The sequence below is a fragment of the Pararge aegeria genome, chromosome 12 (genome assembly GCF_905163445.1).
Source record: "Pararge aegeria chromosome 12, ilParAegt1.1, whole genome shotgun sequence".
NCBI classification, from domain to species: Eukaryota; Metazoa; Arthropoda; class Insecta; order Lepidoptera; family Nymphalidae; genus Pararge; species Pararge aegeria.
In genome coordinates, this window is record NC_053191.1 from 437,005 (window position 1) to 459,200 (window position 22,196).

At 37.9% G+C, this 22,196-nt stretch overlaps 1 protein-coding gene across 1 annotated transcript in view; it reads right to left on the reverse strand.

Moving 5' to 3' along the window:
* The window catches only part of LOC120628191 (nucleoredoxin-like), a 68,212-nt gene that overhangs the window by 34,815 nt on the left and 11,201 nt on the right, over positions 1-22,196 (reverse strand). Inside the window, exon 2 of the mRNA XM_039896440.1 lies at positions 36-266. Coding sequence (XP_039752374.1) covers positions 36-266 — 231 coding nt within the window. The remainder of the gene's footprint in view (positions 1-35; positions 267-22,196) is intronic.

Below are 22,196 nucleotides of genomic sequence, written 5' to 3' on the forward strand. Positions count from 1 at the left end.
ATTCATAAAGCGGCATAAATTTACTAAAAACTTACCCAATGAGCGGCAAAGTAGAACACCCTGACAGCATCTGGCGGTAGCTCTTCGTACTTCTTTTTCTCTTCTCCTTCTAACTCCACGCCTCGTAACACCTCGTCCAATGGCGGAGCTGGCCAAGGGAATCTTTCCCCTTTAGGATCCTTGAGTAAAGCGTCCCTGACAGCCCGGCCTCTGATCACCAAGGTTGGCACTCCAACTGCGATGCTGTATTTTTGAGTGAGTCGTCGCTAGAACAAACAAGCATTATATGTTATTTTATTTTTTACAAGTTAGCGCTTCTCCTCCGATCAGCAATAGTAAGTACAGGAATATAAATAAAAAATGTCAAACATATTTTAAGACACTCCCACTAATTCACCTTTCAAACAAAATCAAACATCACACACGTCAAACTTATAAAACCCCAATCGTCCCCCAGTCTTTGCGTCGGGATTTAACGCGTAAATCCACCATTTTATATGGACTACCGAAAGTCTTTATTTGATAGCGTCATTACAAACTTGTCTAGACACAGAAACTTCGTAGTTTTTGTAAAATTTAAAAGGTTAAGGAAGTAAAAAGTGTAAAAATTGTAAGTTGGAGGATTCTAGCTAGAGGTGTCAATATAGGAACTCATAATGATGAAATTGGGTGTGGTGTAGTCCAGTCGTAGGCACCACCAAAGCCTTTTTATTATTCCACCTGCATATTAAACAGCGCTATAACACCGCTTAGCAAACCGTTTTTGTGTATAATATATATCTACTAGCGGATCCTCGCGTCTTCGTCCGCGTATGAGTCAACTTTAAAAAATAGTCGTATGTTGTCATAGATTGGTTTTACAACTTTAAAGAAACATTTCCGACAATTTCGATATACTTACTATATAGTTATGTCGTTTGGTGTAACGTTATGCGTAGATATGGTCTTGATTTAAATTACCGTTAACAAGTGACAATGGCTATGAAGATCCACACTTCTAAGAAGAGCTTCACGAGATCATAATAATATTCACTTGTACAGCTACTGCAATCGATCCGTGTCTCCGAATCCGCATTAATACTACACCAGACTCCAAAAAAACTTTAGTTTCTCCGATAATCCAAATTGACTAACAGCTTAGCATTCTGATTATCTCGCAGAATTCCAATATTACTCGGAATATAACATGAAATAGCTTCACCAGAATTTCGATCATTTCACGGTATTTGAATGTTATCTGCAACTCGATACCACCAATGACGCTACAAGACAGACAGTATGCGCAATTCAAATTATGCACAAATCTGCCACGTTGACGTTGGGAATACCAGACGTATACATAAATCACAGTCCACAGCGTACTAAGCGTTCTTATTCTCAAAGCGGATCAGCGGATCAACACGGGTTACACAGCGTTGTATCCGCTGATGAGCCTTAACCGTAATTTTTACTAATATTATAAATCCGAAAGTGTGTTTGTTTTTGTAATATACTCGGAAAATAACAACGCTTAGTCCGACCAATCGTTTATTTCAAACTGGCTAGTTACACACAATCCGTTTGAAGTTTAACATTCATTATGAAACCTACCCACACATATACTACAGTTTGTTTGTCCTACCTTACACTCGTTTCGCTTTGACATTAACACTAAAGAAACCACAGGAAATATTGACTTTACAATGAATAATCGCTAAGAACATGACTTAGTCTCTGTAATAAACTGTACTCATATACAATCTTTCAGAGTTTGTTAAATAGTGTATTATCAGTATCCTACCCAAGTTATTGGCCTTGATAGGTTGAGAACGGTATGCTGAGGCCATTATATATAAAGCAATATGCTTTGAATTAGATTTTTAGTTTAGGCAATTATATTGGATCACGTTGCAACATCTTTATTTGATAATATCAATACAAAATTGTCTCAATACAGAAACTTGGATGTGTTTGTTAAATTTAAAAGGTTAGCCTTCTTAAAAGATGCAAAGGTGGTAAGTTGGAGGAATCTAACAAGGAACTCATAATGATTGAATTGGTTCAGGTCTGGTCTAGTCTAGGCGCAGGCATCATCAAGGCCTTTGTATTATTCAACTTGCATATTAACCAGCGCTACAACGCCGCTTAGGAAACCTTTTATGTGTTTAATTAACATCTATACGGCTATTCAAGGTTAAATTATTTCCGAATTAAATTCTATATTCCCTTCAAATCAGGTGAGATCGTAGGCTAATGCTGAATTTCAATCGAATAATAATAAAATATGGTTTCGGCGATCGCTAAAGTTACCAACCTACAAGTGATTTAGCATTCCGCCGCGCGCTGCATACACAATAGGATAGAAAATAGATAATATCACTTTGTATGCCTTCGGGGATACCTATAGTTTCTCTCTGTGCAACTTTAAATCTAAACTGCGATCATCAAAAATATATTATAGTATATGTAAACAAACTCTGGCATTATTTGCTTATGTCCCGCTTCAACTATACAACATGTAACCGAATTACCTAATAGAAATAACCAAATGGTTGAGGGATGCATAAGTATTATTCCTAAGGAACACCATGTAAAAATATTAAATCAAAAGAAGCATATTTATTTTTCCATACAAACTAATTCATCACATTCTAAGTGTTTACTTTTGACAACCCTATTGAAGATAAAAGACCGACACGCACATATTACCTACGCTACGCGATGCGTACCTAATAAAGTGACATTCACATGATTTTAATTTTGCTTGTGATGTTATTTGGCTATATCTGATTTCTAACAGTAAAAACTATGACAATGGTTTACTTGAAACGTATTAGGTTTTCAGTTTCACAGATAAGTCTCAGAGATAGTACATAATGTAAAGTATTATTTCGGTTTTCATTTACACGTTGAATTACAAAATGCTTTTACAAACAAAATAAATACTTTTAGAATTTTTTTTATTTCCCAGCTCGGTTTTTAAATTATTTTGTTGCAAGCAAAACAGTTTTGCTATTGATATATTTTGAAATCAGTTATGAATCGCAGTATTTCTTGCAACATGACAAATTCTGGATGGCATAATAATTTTACTTTCATCGTTGCTTAAGCGTTGCAATTAGGTATTAGATGGAGTGTTAGGAGAATAGCCGTACAGAGTATGTGCACTTTTGATGGGTTTTGTACTGTTTGTGACAAGCGATAGGGGTAAGAGTGTATGTATCGACGGTATGAATAATTTATTGATTTGGTTACAGACTGATCAAACGGATGTCTGGATGAGATCGTTATGAAGAGTAGAGTGCCTTGCTGTTTACATTAAAACAAAAAAATGCGTGCTATATACGAGTACATAGGTTATAAACGCTGGTTAGGGCTCCCATTCGGAAGGACCGAGTCCGAACCAGGGCACACATAATATGTAACTTTTCTAAGATATGTTTGTTTTTAGCAATTATATATGACTTGCTTTAACGGTGAAGGAAAACAATATCGTGAGGCAAACTGCATACCTGAGGGTTCTAGACGTTGTCGAAAGCGTGTGAAGTCCGCCAATCCGCACTCGGTCAGCGAGGTGGACTACGGATTAAACCCTTCTCATTGAAGGAGACCCGTGCTCAGTGCCCTGTATGTAGTAGCCGGCATTGGGTCGATAATGATAAAATGTTATTTTTTTTTTCAAAATTTTTAAAATGTTGATTTGATTCTAGTTACCGATTCTACTTCCTCAACGTGCTGAAACAATTTCCCTTTGAATTAAACATTTCCCCACCGCCTTTCTCTTCTCTAAGATCTTTCACTTCATTATGTGGTGAATTATTAATTTGTGAATTATTGCTCTAACCAGGTTGCTCTTCTAATAATTTTAAGTTACATTGTGAGATGGTGATAACAAAAAAAAAACACCCGGCTAAGTTTGTTGTGCGCTTCTTCTTCGACCAGGACGCGTTTGGAACCTTAGTAGCTTTAGTTTTAAGTTTACGAATGTGGTTATGGCCATCATCTCACTACCGTGTAATTCTTATGTACGCATCAAAAGTGCCACCTATGGGCCTACTTGAATAAAGATATTTTTGACTTTGACTTTGACTTGAAGCCGTTAAACTTCAACTTCTGGAGTTCTAGTACATGATTTGCGCGCTCGCAATCGAGTGTTGTTTTCGTATTTATATATCAGTATAGTAAAGTAAATTTGATCTAATGTCGCTCGGTTTAGAGTCGCAAATCGTGTTCATGTGGTTTTAATTTTATAAACGTTCTGTGAAAAGTCCGAGCTATAGAACTGTAGGCAAATTTGAGTTTTTGTACAATCCCAATAAATCCATTTTACTCCGATGCTCAAGTATTTGCATACTCGAAAACCACTCCTCAATGGCGAGCGAACAAATCTGGCTATATATAACAATAGTACTATATTATGCATAGACAGTAGACTACTCGTTTAGGAAACACGTATTTTGTACAAAGCATAAGATGCAACTTAAGATATAAAACGGCGTGGAGACAAACATGTTGTGCTCCAGAATAGCTCCCCCCCTTATCTTTTAACGAGAAGTTTGCTGACTCATTCATCCCTGAGGTTGCAAACATGCTACATCCTTTAGAAGTAAAAACACTGCGTGCATTATTGTCCTCACAGAAAATAAAGGGATTTTTAAAGTGGAAAATAACTGCGATATTTGATACTCACAGTTGAAATGAGTTTTGGTTTTGGTTGACTACCACGTTTGATTGGGCACTAAACAAAATATTAGTGGTTGGTGGGTGAATACGGATCAAAAGGTCCTTGGATCGATTCTCAAGTTGGGCCAAACATTTTTAGGTACTGGGTGTTCTGTGTAGATTCTAGCTCGATTTGAATAAAATTTTATCAAAATCGAGCCCGTGTTTTTTCTCGAAATTAATACTTTATATCTTAAGTGAAAATGACTATTGCCAGCCCAAGCTGTCAAACTTACAAGCTAAAACTTAAATTGGATATTCATACTGTGAGATTGCAAATAATAACTTATTAAGTAGGTACGCCTGAGTCTACAGTATATCCAGGTATGTGCTATCCGCCAAAGTGTGTTTGTTTTTTTGTCATGTCCAAAAAAAGATCCCGACAAAATAAAGCAAAAAAGTAGCTTGCATCCTGATAACGGATATGGAATTTTTTCATAACAGAAAAAACACCCGCGGCGGGACTGGGTCGCGGTGTTTTAAAAAATCGAGATTAAAAAAAAACTTTTTACACCTATTTACGGCAAACAACAAAACGATCTCACAGATACATGAGCAAGCTTCTTGGAATCCTTAGCCTTAGGATACTTCTTGCACTTTTGCGTTAGCGCGAGAATTTTTTTAAACCGAAACAAAAGTCAGTATATAATGCAATACCTACTCCAAAAATATCCGCTAAAATCATTAGCGTCTCCAAACGACTTCCATTAATCCAGTAACCACGCACCGGAAAGGGTTCCTACATTGTTGCTCGTAGGGACAGCAGTTAAGGGCGGGCAGGCGAGCGGAACGGGGACAAAGGGGGTCGGCCCTGAGCCGTGAGCCCTTCCGCGCCAATCGCCACTTGGCCGATACTCCTAATCTTGATTGTACCGTGTACTTGATACTGCAACTTAATGTTGAGTCTCTAGTCTCTACATTTGTATTTACTGGAATTTGTCTTTACAATTAACATTTACTAGCTTTTATCTTACCAATTGTTCGTTGTAAAGTTCACATCTGAGGATGCTCTTTTGTCGGAGCGAAACTTTCGTAGAGAATACATTGCCGAAAATCTGTCTGGTGTGGAGTATGAAGATTGAAGAAATGATAAATTACACCTTTCAAATTCTCCCCCTCTCCTGCTTTTCGTAAATTAAGCTTAATATGCATTGTATATGATGGAATTATACAAAGTAACGCGTGCTATTATCTAAAATTTGAATTCTTCATGTCTACCTGCCTGCCTGACCGCCTGTCAACCTGCCTGACTGCCCGCCTGTCTGCCCGCATGTCTACCTGCCTGGCTGACCGCCTGTCCACCTGCCTGGCTGCCCACCTGTCTACCCGCCTGCCTGCCCGCCTATCTACCCGCCTGCCTGCCCGCCTATCTACCCGCCTGCCTGCCCGCCTGTCTGCCCGCATGTCTACCTGCCTGCCTGACCGCCTGTCCACCTCCCTGGCTGCCCGCCTGCCTGCCCGCCTGTCAACCCGCCTACCACATCACTTAAAAATACCCTGACCTATGCTTATTGAATGATTCTGATAACATGGCGACAATAATCGATCGTAGCTATGTAATCAAGGGACTTATAGCAGACCCTGAAATAGAAAACTCCACTGTTTTTCTAGGAGTGACCTTAGATTGTAAGCTACAGTGGGGTACCCATATAGAAAGCCTAGCGAGTAAACTCAGCTCAGCTGCATATGCAATCAGGAAAATTAGACAGCTTACCGATTTTGAAACAGCTAGGCTTGTTTATTTCGCATACTTTCACAGTATTATGTCCTATGGGATCTTACTGTGGGGAAAAGCTGCAGATATTGAAAGTATTTTAATACTACATAAAAGAGCCGTACGATCAATATATAAACTTGGATCACGCGAATCGCTTCGTGAAAAATTGAAACAAATAGGTATTCTTACAGTAGCTTCGCAATATATCTATAATAATAATATAGTCTTTGTGAAACAAAATATTGCTCTTTATAAACAAAAAGCTGAAATTAATAATCGAAACGGACATAAAATAGTGATATCTGCATATCGTCTGCGAAAGGTGCAGAACTCCTTTGTGGGGTTGAGTATACGCTTTTACGACATGATTCCTAAGAAAATTCTTGACCTACCAATGCATACGTTTAAAAAATGTGTAAAAACGCGTCTAGTACAGCGAGGTTACTATACATTTGATGAATTCCTCAATGACAAGGTAGATTGGAAGCAGCCAGTCTCGCTCTCATCTCCCGCAAGATAGAAAAATGATTGTAAATGTTGATGTTGGAAAAGAGCAACTACTGAGTTTCTTGTCGGCTCTTCTCGGTAGAATCTGCTTGCCGAACCGGTGGTAGAGTCACTACAAACATACATACTTGACGTTTCAAAAGTGCTTATAAAGTAGGCCTACTTGAAATAAATGAATTTGAAGATAAAAAAAAAGTAACAAAACACCAAACGCATTTATAGTCTTCGTTTAATCGTGAGTAAGATCCACTACATGCACTAAATCAGATGCTGACAGCTAATAAACAACAAAGCAGCAACTAACAGCAACGAAGGTAGCACAGCCACTGCAGTTTGTTAATAATTAGCTGTATAAATAACACGGCGTAGCGTGCGGTGCCGGAAACGCGCTATTTATGTTCGGACATGTTTGAAACAGTTTAAACGTTAGATGTTCTACAGTTTAACTGACCTAGTGCAACTTTATTCTTTGTTGTTGTAGACTTCGGCATGTTTCACAACAACAATAACAAGAAAGTTAGTATCATCATCATCTTCAGCCTATTAACTTTCTACTGTGCTTTAAAATTCTAATTCAAATTATATATTTAATAATCTAGGCTCTGCTTTAAAATTCTCTCCGCCTGGGCATAGGCTAGAAGAGTACTCTCTGCCTATGCCTAACAGTGGCTTGTTATTGTTGTTGTGAAACATGCCGAAGTCTACAACAACAAAGAATAAAGTTGCACTAGGTCAGTTAAACTGTAGAACATCTAACGTTTCTGGTCCAAGAGTTGAAGGTCCAAGGTTTGAAGAGTTTTGGTTAAAAATCCTGAGCTCAATTAATTGCCCGTGTCTTGAGGAAGATTATCAGAAGTTGTATGGAGAAGAAGTCGCCAGAAAACACTGGTAAGTATTATATATTTATGGTTATTAATTTAACTCGTAGCTCTCATATATGCATACTTTTGAAGTCGTACCTCAATGTTTATTATGCACTTGTCCATGATCTTAGCAGCTTCGTTTATTATTACTAATCGGACCTTGCACAAACGAAGAGCAAAGCTGTACAAGAAATCAACCCTAGGAATATGTTCTCTGTAACTATTAGTAAACGAGCTTTAGAAATTAGCCCTGAAATATAAGAATTAAATCAGAATAGAATAATCTTCCAAACCATGACAGATAAACGTTTCAACGTTTATCTGTCTAACGTTTCAATGTCCATATGTCTGAAATACGAGTATGGCATAGATATCGATGACACATAGTCATTTTTCCTCGAAATTACAGTTCCCGTAACATATTTTGTATTTATATTTGATCAAAATTTCCACACGAACGAAGTGGCGAGCAGAAGCTAGTCTAAGCATAGGTTAAGTAAGAAAAGGCTCGTCGATTTGTAGTAAATGGCTTGATCGAAATGCCCCTGACTATTGTCAGGCGTTAATAAAACGTCGGAGCACATTTTTTGCCGGTAATCGTGCTCGCGGCTGGCAGATGAATTGTGAGCGGGAGCTCTGGGAGGGAGGCTTTTAGCTCGATTACCCGAGAGTCCAAGTGTTATACTTGCCTCAGAGATGTCATTTCAACTAACTTCAAACTTAGGAAATATATTTTAATTATTATTTATTACCGTGGGGTCCGGAGGCACGACCTCTTTTCAAAGAACTATCGAAAAGGGTTATCGAGTCTACCGGTGATCCTAGAGCCCGCTCTAGGATCACCGGTAGACCTTGGCCAACGAATTAGTTTGGTCATCCAAAGGGGCAATGCTGCCAGCATCTTAGAAACTGTACCTCGCTGCGGTGGTTTCGAAGACGTTTTAGATTTTATTTAGTTTTAAATAGTTTATTTTAGGTTATATTTATAAAACAATAATTTTAAAGAATAAATAAATGCTAATTCCTAGTGAATAAATAAGTTGTTTATTTGCTTTGTTAGGTCGTGAAGGAAGGACGATAGAAAATTCAGAAATTATAAATTCCTAAAGTTACTTTTAAAAAAAAAAAGCTTGAGTTTAAAAAGCGGTTATAGCCTAGTCGGCTTAACTGTCGTGGAGACCGAGCACACACAACTGAATTTTCGGAGTTATGTGCAATTTTAATTTATGCAGTTTAAATATCACTTGCTTTAACGGTGAAGGAAAACATCGTGAGGAAACCTGCATGCCTGAGAGTCCTTAACTGCGTGAAGTCTACCGATCCGCGCTTGGCCAGCGTAGCAGACTACGACCTACACCCTTCTTATTCTGAGAGGAGACGCGTGCCCTGTACTTTCAAATTCAAATTCAAAATTCATTTATTTCAAGTAGGCCTAATATAAGCACTTTTGAAACGTCAAGTCTGTCTGTTTGAAGTGACTCTACCACCGGTTCGGAAGGCAGATTCTACCGAGAAGAAGCCGGCAAGAAACTCAGCAGTTGCTCTTTTCCAACATCAACAATTTACATTTTACATTAATGGGTTAATGAGGGTCAAACGCGTCTAGTACAGCGAGGTTACTATACATTTGATGAATTCCTCAATGACAAGGTAGATTGGAAGCAGCCAGTCTCGCTCTCATCTCCCGCAAGATAGAAAAATGATTGTAAATGTTGATGTTGGAAAAGAGCAACTACTGAGTTTCTTGTCGGCTCTTCTCGGTAGAATCTGCTTGCCGAACCGGTGGTAGAGTCACTACAAACATACATACTTGACGTTTCAAAAGTGCTAATAAAGTAGGCCTACTTGAAATAAATGAATTTGAAGATAAAAAAAAAGTAACAAAACACCAAACGCATTTATAGTCTTCGTTTAATCGTGAGTAAGATCCACTACATGCACTAAATCAGATGCTGACAGCTAATAAACAACAAAGCAGCAACTAACAGCAACGAAGGTAGCACAGCCACTGCAGTTTGTTAATAATTAGCTGTATAAATAACACGGCGTAGCGTGCGGTGCCGGAAACGCGCTATTTATGTTCGGACATGTTTGAAACAGTTTAAACGTTAGATGTTCTACAGTTTAACTGACCTAGTGCAACTTTATTCTTTGTTGTTGTAGACTTCGGCATGTTTCACAACAACAATAACAAGAAAGTTAGTATCATCATCATCTTCAGCCTATTAACTTTCTACTGTGCTTTAAAATTCTAATTCAAATTATATATTTAATAATCTAGGCTCTGCTTTAAAATTCTCTCCGCCTGGGCATAGGCTAGAAGAGTACTCTCTGCCTATGCCTAACAGTGGCTTGTTATTGTTGTTGTGAAACATGCCGAAGTCTACAACAACAAAGAATAAAGTTGCACTAGGTCAGTTAAACTGTAGAACATCTAACGTTTCTGGTCCAAGAGTTGAAGGTCCAAGGTTTGAAGAGTTTTGGTTAAAAATCCTGAGCTCAATTAATTGCCCGTGTCTTGAGGAAGATTATCAGAAGTTGTATGGAGAAGAAGTCGCCAGAAAACACTGGTAAGTATTATATATTTATGGTTATTAATTTAACTCGTAGCTCTCATATATGCATACTTTTGAAGTCGTACCTCAATGTTTATTATGCACTTGTCCATGATCTTAGCAGCTTCGTTTATTATTACTAATCGGACCTTGCACAAACGAAGAGCAAAGCTGTACAAGAAATCAACCCTAGGAATATGTTCTCTGTAACTATTAGTAAACGAGCTTTAGAAATTAGCCCTGAAATATAAGAATTAAATCAGAATAGAATAATCTTCCAAACCATGACAGATAAACGTTTCAACGTTTATCTGTCTAACGTTTCAATGTCCATATGTCTGAAATACGAGTATGGCATAGATATCGATGACACATAGTCTTTTTTCCTCGAAATTACAGTTCCCGTAACATATTTTGTATTTATATTTGATCAAAATTTCCACACGAACGAAGTGGCGAGCAGAAGCTAGTCTAAGCATAGGTTAAGTAAGAAAAGGCTCGTCGATTTGTAGTAAATGGCTTGATCGAAATGCCCCTGACTATTGTCAGGCGTTAATAAAACGTCGGAGCACATTTTTTGCCGGTAATCGTGCTCGCGGCTGGCAGATGAATTGTGAGCGGGAGCTCTGGGAGGGAGGCTTTTAGCTCGATTACCCGAGAGTCCAAGTGTTATACTTGCCTCAGAGATGTCATTTCAACTAACTTCAAACTTAGGAAATATATTTTAATTATATATTATTACCGTGGGGTCCGGAGGCACGACCTCTTTTCAAAGAACTATCGAAAAGGGTTATCGAGTCTACCGGTGATCCTAGAGCCCGCTCTAGGATCACCGGTAGACCTTGGCCAACGAATTAGTTTGGTCATCCAAAGGGGCAATGCTGCCAGCATCTTAGAAACTGTACCTCGCTGCGGTGGTTTCGAAGACGTTTTAGATTTTATTTAGTTTTAAATAGTTTATTTTAGGTTATATTTATAAAACAATAATTTTAAAGAATAAATAAATGCTAATTCCTAGTGAATAAATAAGTTGTTTATTTGCTTTGTTAGGTCGTGAAGGAAGGACGATAGAAAATTCAGAAATTATAAATTCCTAAAGTTACTTTTAAAAAAAAAAAGCTTGAGTTTAAAAAGCGGTTATAGCCTAGTCGGCTTAACTGTCGTGGAGACCGAGCACACACAACTGAATTTTCGGAGTTATGTGCAATTTTAATTTATGCAGTTTAAATATCACTTGCTTTAACGGTGAAGGAAAACATCGTGAGGAAACCTGCATGCCTGAGAGTCCTTAACTGCGTGAAGTCTACCGATCCGCGCTTGGCCAGCGTAGCAGACTACGACCTACACCCTTCTTATTCTGAGAGGAGACGCGTGCCCTGTACTTTCAAATTCAAATTCAAAATTCATTTATTTCAAGTAGGCCTAATATAAGCACTTTTGAAACGTCAAGTCTGTCTGTTTGAAGTGACTCTACCACCGGTTCGGAAGGCAGATTCTACCGAGAAGAAGCCGGCAAGAAACTCAGCAGTTGCTCTTTTCCAACATCAACAATTTACATTTTACATTAATGGGTTAATGAGGGTCAAACCCGGCTGTCTTCGGCCGTGGCTAGTTACCAACCTACCGTCAAGCGATACGAGTGTAACCAACTTTTGTTTCTGTCTAATTAAATTTTAGAACACAAACGCTACTATTGTGACTTGAATATTAATAGTTAGATATACTCCCTCGCGGACTTTTTTGTAGGTAATAATGAGTACTTAAATCATGTAGTATTTTTATGTATCATCAATACTTTTCTCAGCGCACGCCAAATAATGAACTTTATAGGCAAAAATTTGCTACTTTGGGTTACATTGGTGGTTTTTTATTAAAAGCTCCTCATCTCCTTATTTTTGAAGTCGATTAAAAAATCGAATTTAACTAGGTTAAAGGTTAACATAGAATATCTGCGGTTTTAATAGCAAGCCACGTCGAAATGCCGTGTGACCGCATTTTTCCTCATCAGCGGAGTTCTTTAGCAGTGACGATGCTATCGTGGGGCTCGCTGGAGAATGCGAGCGCTGTGGGACAGCAGAGGCTTTTAGCCGATTGCCTGGGAGCTATTGTGCTCTGGTTTCCAGCGACCTACTGATTACAGTGCACTTTCGTCGAGACTCGTCATTTTGGAATTGTTAAAAGCAGGTACTTTTTTTTTACACCTGCTATACTTAGTAAATAGTGTGGTTTGTTGTAAAAATATCCATTTATGATGAAGGTTACATAGCATTTTAAAATTGGACTCCTAAGGGGTTTAAATAGGGGATGAATGTTTCTGTGAAAATTCCACATTTTTCTTTAGAATTTACGCTGCTTAGATTAAAAGGGTAAAATAGTAATTTTTGAATTTATAATAATTACACTCCCAAAAAGGTTAAATAGCTAATTGCTGTTTATTAGTTGAAACGCGCTTAGCATAGTAACACTAGTCATATATAAAAAAAAAAAAAAATTTGATAGCTCAATTCTTGAGAAAGATTCTAGGCTCATATTCAACATCTTGCTACTACGGGTCAGGGTTTATTGTGTAGAAGCAGTGTAGCGGACGATAGTTTGTATGGGCAATTGTACAAACGTCGCACGCAAACGAACTTTCAAAGTCCAATATTTCTTTATAGATGAGTAGTGATGGCGATAACTACATTCGTAAACTTAAAACTAAGGCTACGGGGGTTCCAAACGCGTCCTGGTCTAAGAAGAAGCCTACAACAAACTTAGCCCGATGTTCTTTTGGTTATCACCATCTCACATTGTCATTTGAAAATATTTAAGAAGCAACCGGGTTAGAGTAATTGTCCACACCCAAGCTTTTTGAAGTAAAACAGCTAAGAAGTATTTCTTGAAACAACTCGTCTAGTACAAAAAGATATTTATTATTGTTGTACACCAACCAACGGTGAAAATAAAAAAAAATTCAGTCCGTAGTCCATATTCCTTCGTCAAAAAAGTAGCACACGTTCACCAAAAACTTTCTTGTAGAAAATTCCAAAAGTGGACGTTCCTCCTCAATGCAACTTGACTCTTACGCTTGACTAGCACTTCCTGTAATATCCTGCTCATTGACGTCAAAACAGCGAGGCGCCAGACGGGACACGGGCGAGGCCCGCGGCGTCACGTCGCCCTGCGAGGGGTGAATATAAAAAATTCACTCCGCTAATTCGCGCAAGTAGAATTTTTAACACAAATTAAGCGTCTCCTTCGTAAACTTGTGACGTACACCTAAATTGGATGATTCAAACTCTTAATTGATATACTCTGTACAATACGTTGTGAGCTACTCCACGCTCCACAGTAAGTAGCCTTAGCACAAGATTTGCTCGCTAACAATCGAGGAGTCGTTTTCGAGTATGCAAATAATTAAATATCGGAGTAAAATGGATCTTATTTGCATTGTCAATTAAGAATTTGAGCAGTTAATGCTCAAATTCTTAATTGATATATTCTGACATGATGAGCTACTCCGAGCTGTACCTACAGTACATACGTAAAACGAACGTACGCCTTTGTCCACATTATTTTCTCGCTCGTAATCGGGTAGTTGTTTTCGACTATGGAAATACTTGAGTGGCTGCGAGTGTGGTTGTGGGTGTATCTATGGGTGATCCTGTGGAAGTTGCAAAGGAAGTATCAGTCGGCGCGGTTGTGCTGTGGGTGTTCCTGTGTGAGTGGCAGTGGGAATGAGTGTCTGTGTTTGTTTGTGGGTGTGGTTGCGAGAGTGGCTCTAGGTGTGGATGTGGGTGTTCCTGTATGTCTGAAAATGTTTTGTTTTTGTTTTCAGCATCCCCAAACGCTTACGGCACTATACGATGTCTTACCTATGCGTTAAAATTCATATAATTATTTAATTAAAAAAAAATGGCTGCACCCAAACTGGATGAACATACGTTACATTATATAATTAGATTTATTGATATTGTATTATAAATGTAACATTATGTATTGTGCCGAATAAATTGAAATTGATATCGAAAAGAAGAGCGCAATCGAGTACAAAATCTGGGAAACAGGCTTATTACAACATGCCGCTCTTTCGATACATATAAAACAAAAATCCCTGAAAATTTAAATAATAAATACTAACTCTTGAGAAATATTAATACTTCAAATGTACATATTGCACGGAAACGCACGTCGTGTACCGGAACCGCGAAGTTGCAATATGTCTGCAAACTTCTAATTAAAAGGCAAAAAAGCTAAGATGGGCGTACTCCGCGCGCAGCATAATTAGGTTCCTTCGCTTTACATTCAGAGTTTGAACGAGTTCTATACAAAATACGTCTTTAAGTTGAACCCGCGCTTACCTCATTTAGCGGCCGTACTGCACGAGATTGCAGGTTTAATTATGGGCGCATAAAAAGCGTGTTTAGCAGAGAGCGGTGTAAACGAGCCGGCTGGAGAGGTCGAGGGCCCTCCCGGAGACGTCAACCCAGCTGGAGGGCCCCTGCATAAAACATTGGCGAGAAATGTGTTGCATGCGTTTCTTCGTTCAGACTTTTAGAGTCTTCGGTGAATGTCTGAGTGGGAAAGTAAACTTGTGTAGTACTTAACTGAATTTGAAGATTAATTTTGTATATAGCTGCAAATACTCTAGGTACCCAATCAAAAAACGTGATATAAGGTCGGAATAGTTATGCAGTGATATTAAAGATGCTGCATCTTTCAAATATCAGAACTTTAATATACACTACACTATTTCAAGGATATGCCACTTTTATGATGTTCAGTAATCAAGACTTTTTTTAAGGTTCCGTACTATACTTTCACTACTTCGCTGTCCTTCCGTCCGTGCAACTCGCACTACACCGGTTTTTTACTCTTAAGTGAACAAACAGAACACGGTACAGTAGGTATGTTAAACATATTATCAAAAACATGAATAGGCACTGTATAGCAAAAATCTTTCTGTTTAATGGTTTTTGTTCATTTTAATAAATACACTTGTTTTATTTTATTTTTGAAATAAATATAGGTATCTATTAATAAAATTAAGAAAAGACAGTTTAAATTATAAGACGACTTAGCAAAGCCACAGATTTAAGAACATACAGAAACCTAGTAAACAACTAATATCAAAGCATTAAAAACCACTTCACTTTAGTAGTGTGACTCGAAAGCGCGGTTAGTCACATCATACCATTTAGCGGTTGACAGTGATTATTTCTGTCAACTGCAAAAAGGTAATTCTATACGTTTACCATAAAACGCGAAAAAGTTTTTGAGCTACGCGCTAGCAACATTCCGCCGGTGTGAAGTGAGATGCACGCCGTGTTTTCACTGCCTTACCTTTTTGGACACGATGCAGCATGCATAATGGCTGAATGAGGGTTCTGTATATTCTCAATTCTGTAAGCTAAGCATACTTTTGATAAATACGCAGGAAACTGAAATAGAAATGAAATGAGTCTATATGTATTCATGCCTGTACCGTTTCACATTTCACATTGCCGTGTCAGCCGCCATTGTGCCATATTATCTGCGATCTCGGCTGCTCAGTGCTCGCATATTCTGATAAGCTTGCGTTCAGAGCCCTGCGAATTGTAGGTACGCTTGTAAGTAAATACCTACTGTATGGAATATCTACCAAATGTAATTTTCTATACTAATATGTTGATGTGAAAGTCGAAGCGGTGATAGCCCAGTGGGGAGGACTTCGACTTTAGTTCCGGAGGGCCGAGTTCGAATTTCTGCACAACTAACATTACTTAGTTATGTGTGTTTTAAGTAATAAAGATATCACATGCTTCGACGGTGAACCAAAACATCGTGAGGAAACCGGCATGCTTTTCTATGTTTTTTCCTTTTACGCCTTTGGTTGCCTGGAAGAAATCGCTATGTAGCGATAAGGCCACCAAATTGTACTCTCTTGATATGTATTTATATCTCTGTAACTACTTTTTTTCTTTGGTGTACAATAAAAGTGTATTCATTCATGCATTCTTGCTTGAGTTTTCTTCATAATACGTCTTAGTCGGTAGGGTGGCACGTCCGAAGAGACCAAGAGAGAAGGTACCAGACCAGACCAGAGACTCAATGGGAGCTCTCAATGTCGTGTGTTGTCCGTCAATCCGCAATGGGCCAACGTGGTGGACTCAGGCCGTAACCTTTTCTGATTGTGGGAGTAGTATATGTATTTGTAGATGTATTTATAGATAAACAGTTTATCCAAACAGACATAGTAATTTTTTTTTTTTTAATTATAATTTGTGTAATGTTACGGATGGTTATAAGACCCATGCCCGTTTTCACACACGTACAACGACGACAGCATTGCATAATAAGTAAGATAAGGAGATTCCTAAGCATTCATCAACAGTTATCACTGAGACTTAGTAAAACGTTTTTTTTATAGACATCGCTTAAATCGATAGGCGATGCCTAGGTTTAGCGGAAACGGGCAACAATGTTTTTATGTTTGTTTTGCGCATGGTGAACCGTTAGGTATCTAATTTATCTACCGCTGTGTGGCTGTAGGTTCGTGTCCAGTACAGCGGCGCGGTTGCGTACGAATGCTAATAAATGGGCGAGTTACTGACATAGTGAGCAGGATGAAGTCGATTAATTTACGCACGTTGGCTGCATACGCATTATCTTTGCATATTTTAAAACGAAGTCCCCCTCCGCGTCTGTCTGCCTGTCTGGGCGCGAAAAACTCAAAAGCTACAGAATGGATTTTTATAAAATTTTTACTAATGGACAGAGTGATTCATGAGGAAGGTTTTAGTGGGTTTTGTGGGTTATAATTCATTACGTTTTTCTGTAAATTAGTTGAATTACAAAGATGATGGAGCGGTGATAGCGCATTGGGTAGCAGCTCGACTTCACTTTCGGGGAGCGGAGTTCGAATCCCAGCTCGTACTTATAAATAAGTTATGTGTGTTTTAAGTAATAAAGATATTACATGCTTCAACGGAGAACGAAAACATCGTGAGGAAACCTGCATGCCTGAGACAATATATAATATCTATATAATGTTCTCTAGCGTGTGAGGAGTCCACCAATCTACACTGGGCCAGCATGGTGGACTACGGAATTAACCACTTCTCATTGTAGGAGGAGGAGGAGACCAGTGATCTGTAGAAGCACGTGAGATTATAGTCAAGGGCTAATGTGTATAAAAATAAAAATAAAATCTTTACGTACATATTTTTATAAAACATAGGTAGTCCATATTTTATCGAGTACAAATTTGGCTCGCTGCATCTTTGTTTACTTGATATCTCGCCCGTGCGCCGCCGGAATATACCCCATGCGTCTTCGTAAAAGTATTAAATCCGATCATTTCAAATGCTTTCGGGTTTTCTGGCAAGTGGCCACTAAGAAAAGTCTGTAGGAATTTTAACAGGCTTGTGCTTATAGTCACTCAGCTGCCAATGTAAAGAGCTAAACTCGGACTATCTTACCTCACCAAATTAGACATTAAAAACATCAGAGGTAAATAGTACCGGTGGATCATGGATGTGCCTCGAAGAGCACGTAAACCCTTCGGTCTCGGTTATTATCACTTACATTTATTTATAACAATAAACGGATAATATGATGATGTTGAAACTGGGTATTAACACAATAGACAAGGTGACAATTGTAGATAAGGTGGACAACCAAGATCAAGCAGTGTGTCGCAGGTAGTCGCTGGACACTTGCGGGAATGTCGGAGTCGTTACAAAATACACAATAATATGTCCAGCAGTGGACGATGATGATCTCGAATCAAATATTTGAGAAAAATAATCATTCATTAATATGGGTTTTTTTAAATTATTATTATCATAGGCCTTCTTGTAATCAATCCAAGCAGCCGTGAGGTTTTTTCTGTTTCGCCGAACCTGCTGGCAAATAGCAGTATCAATGATGAGGAGTTCCTTTGTGGTACAAAGAACCGGAACTTACATCCATTCTGAGTATTGGCCAAAATATTATTATTATTATTATTATTTATTATCTGGTTGGTTTCTTAATCTATTGTCTGATACCATAGCAATCCGTGACCCCATTTAACCCGTGAATCTTAATTGTAAATACAGCTGATGTCATTGCGTATTACTTTGACAACTCTGTGTCTTTATTTTTCTAAATGCATTGATCATTATTACAACAACTTAACAACTCATCGGCATCACTTTTACCACTTTATTTTGCGTAAAAGGCTGCTAATGACCACCATTTTGAAATGCTTTCTTCCGTATTAAGGTCTTCCGTAAGAAATTAATAAGTTCGCCGGGTCGAGGGTCCACCCAGCACTACGCGGAGAGCAGTTCATTACGAGTAAACGCTTTCATCAAAGGTCCTCGCCCCCGACACTTAGCCAGCACTTTATCCTTGGATTAAATTTAAGGTGGGACTTATTTTTACTTATTGCTGAGCTTAATTTAGCTTCGCCTTCGTGAATGACGCTAACTCAGCCGATGCAAGTCCGACCAAATGTAAGGGTTCTAATATGTCGGGAATTTGATTTGGATTTCATGATATTTTAACGAAATATGGAAAGGTGAGTCAGCCGAGTTTGTTGTGGGCTTCTTTAATTGAAAGTTGGAAACCCTGGAAATTTAGCCGATGCCTTTGATAGGCTTATACTTATAAATTAAATTTATGATCAGATTTATTAACTTTTGTAAATGATGGAAATAGTATTAGCGGACATCGATCGAGCAATATAATAGTTAAACCACACACATCATCGTCATCACATCAACCAATTACGCGCCCACTACAGAGCAAAGGTCTCCTCGGTCCTCCCACAGTGAGAAGGGGTTAAGGCCGTAGTCACGCTGGCCCAGTGCGGATTGGAACCGCACACTATATCATTATAATAATTCACTGTGTATATCAACCAATAATCATCTCTCGTTCATCACCATGACGATCAACGATATTTCTTTACGTATTTCTCGATCACAATAGAAAACAATATTAAAAAATGCCCTATTATGATCGCAAGTATCTACTATGTACAGAAAATATCTAAAATTATCAGAAACTAAAGGTTTTGTTAATATAAATTGCAAAAAAATTGTTTCCCGCGAAAACTCCATGGCATGGCGGCATGGAGTCATTACGAAATAGAGCTTTGGTAAGTCCTTGTTCTTAGCTTATTAACTAAAGATTATCGATTTTGGTATTGATAACAAAAAACTTAGTAACCGATAGTTTGACTTCCCACGGCTTTCTACTCGTAATATATAGTATCATTAGGCGGCTTTATATTCGTATGTATAGGTTTATACTCGTATGTATAGACGTGACGTGATAATTTTGAATTCGTATTTCGTAATATATACATAGTATCATTAGGTAAATACAATATTTGAGCGATTTCTTGTTCCTGCCATCATGCCTATTACAGCTTATCAAGATTGAAAAAAAAACATTTCATGTTAACAAAAGTTACTTTATAAACTACCTCGGGAAAGGAGAATGTTGTGGGCTACCATTACTGTACTCTAGTATAAAATCAATACAGCTTGTAAGAAAAAAAAAATTGAATAACAATCCAAAAGCAATGGACTCTACATTTTCCCAGTGGAAATCTGGTTACGTTTACAGTTTCAAATATTACATTTACCAAAACAAATCAAACTAAAGGCCAAAAATGTTGACCAACTGAATCAAGAAAATTCTTTGATTGGAAATTAGGTCTTAATGCGAACTAATAAAGATAGAATTTCATTGAGGGGCTGACGATATTAATGATGTTGAGTCAAAAATGCAAGTTATCGAGCAGTCTGTCATCAGTTCATGGAGCGTACAAAACGTTACCACATATTTCTGGCTCAATACGGGACGGGAGCTTTTGAAATAGTTAAAAAGCAATTTTTTACTACCTATTATAGGAGGTTTGTTAATACCTGGCTAAGTTTGTTTCGGGCTCTACTTAGACCGGGGGCGTTTGGAATCTTCCTAGCTTTAGTTTTAAGTGAACGAAGCAGTTATCACCATCACCTAACATTAGTGTTAAGATGTTTATAATAAATAAATAAATATACTACGACAATACACACACAGCCATCTAGCCCCAAAGTAAGCGTAGCTTGTGTTATGGGTACTAAGATAGCTGTTGAATATTTTTATTAATATAATACATAAATACTTATTATATACATATAAACACCCAGACACTGAAAAACATTCATGCTCATCACACAAACATTTTCCAGTTGTGGGAATCGAACCCACGGCCTTGGACTCAGAAAGCAGTGTCGCTGCAAACTGCGCCAATCGGCCGTCAAATACCGTTTAATGTCTACATGAATAAAACATTTTTGCTCTGTTACAAAAACTATTACAAATTATTAATAAACTAGAGGTTAATTTATTGCCAGTTGATGGCTGAAACTTGGGCGGCGATTTTTTCGCTTATTTTGTAAAATCTCGCGGGAATCGTAAGTTTTCCAGAACTTTGTGCGACGGTATGGGTAACACAATCAGTAATTGCTCTTTTTTAACCTTAATATCTATATCTATACTTATAATAAAACGTAACTGGAAGATTTCTGTACATTTAATATATTTTGAAAATTTTGACCGGGGGATGCTTTATAATCGATACTGAGTCCAAGACAGATTTTTATGTATTTTTTGTCTGTCTGTCCGTCTGTCTGTCTGTCTGTCTGTCCTGGCATCACGTGAAAACGACTGAACAAATTTGGCATAGTGGTAGCTGGTATTCCGGGTCAACATATAGGATTAGCCTACCTAAGTTAGCCGCTTCCAAGCAAACATGTCACTACCAAGTAATCAATTGTGTATGTATCCTTCGTCGCTGTTATAAATGTGTTATGGCACAAATCTTTAACGTAAGTGTAGGTAGGCCCAAAATTACCTTCGGTAAACTGTCTAATGTTTCTCATTGAGTATCTAATGGGTACCGTTGAAGCTTAAAATCCAAGGTCACTTGTAAATAATACTGTCGGATACTTCATTTATCATAATGTTATATACCCTTTTTCTTCTCCTGCTTCTTCTTTGTCGTAACACTCTTGCCAGAATGGTCGTAGTCATCACGTTGGTACATTGTTTGGCAGTTACTCATTCACCATTAGCCACTTCTCCCTATTGGCAGATAGTCTGCTATGATAGGCCCTGCACACCCACACTTATCCTTTTTACATTAAGTAAAATAAATTGTAAGCACTTTCATAGTTAAGTTATAGAGTTATTACCACGTTGTTACCAACCAGTAGGTTGGCACTTGCGATAAAGTGCAGCTTACATCGTCATCAAGGTTTTTATTTCTATCAATTTCTAATTAGAGACTTATAATAGTAAATTGTATTAATAATAGTTTTAAGGAAATATTCAACAATTTCATTATAATTGATAGTACTAGTGGTACTATATAAAGAGGATTGTAATTCTAACACTGTTTAATTTTTAATGAATGTCGTTGAAATGAATTTCTGGTGTAAGCCATGAATAAATAAAAAATAGTACATTGATTACGATGCATATATTATGTGCTACAACAAGATCGGCGCAGTGGTTTAGCCGAACATAGGTAACAAACAAACAAACAGACATACTTTTGCATTTATATTAAAGTTTGGATGGGCTTACTAACATAGTCTTGCCATTTCTGTGATTAAAGCGGCATTTTCTTCACAGTTATATTCGGGCATCTGTGGTTTAAAAAACGGGATAGTCCGTAGAGTAACGGACGTAAGGACATTGTAAGCATACGGGAAGTTATTGTTCCAGCCGATGCACTCGTTGATGGCTGACGGACAATGTGAGTTTTGCTGGCTGTACTTTAGTCGCTGGCAAAAATCGTTTCCCGATACATTCGAGTGCATGCCGATGTTTTTGTTCACTTTTAATTTC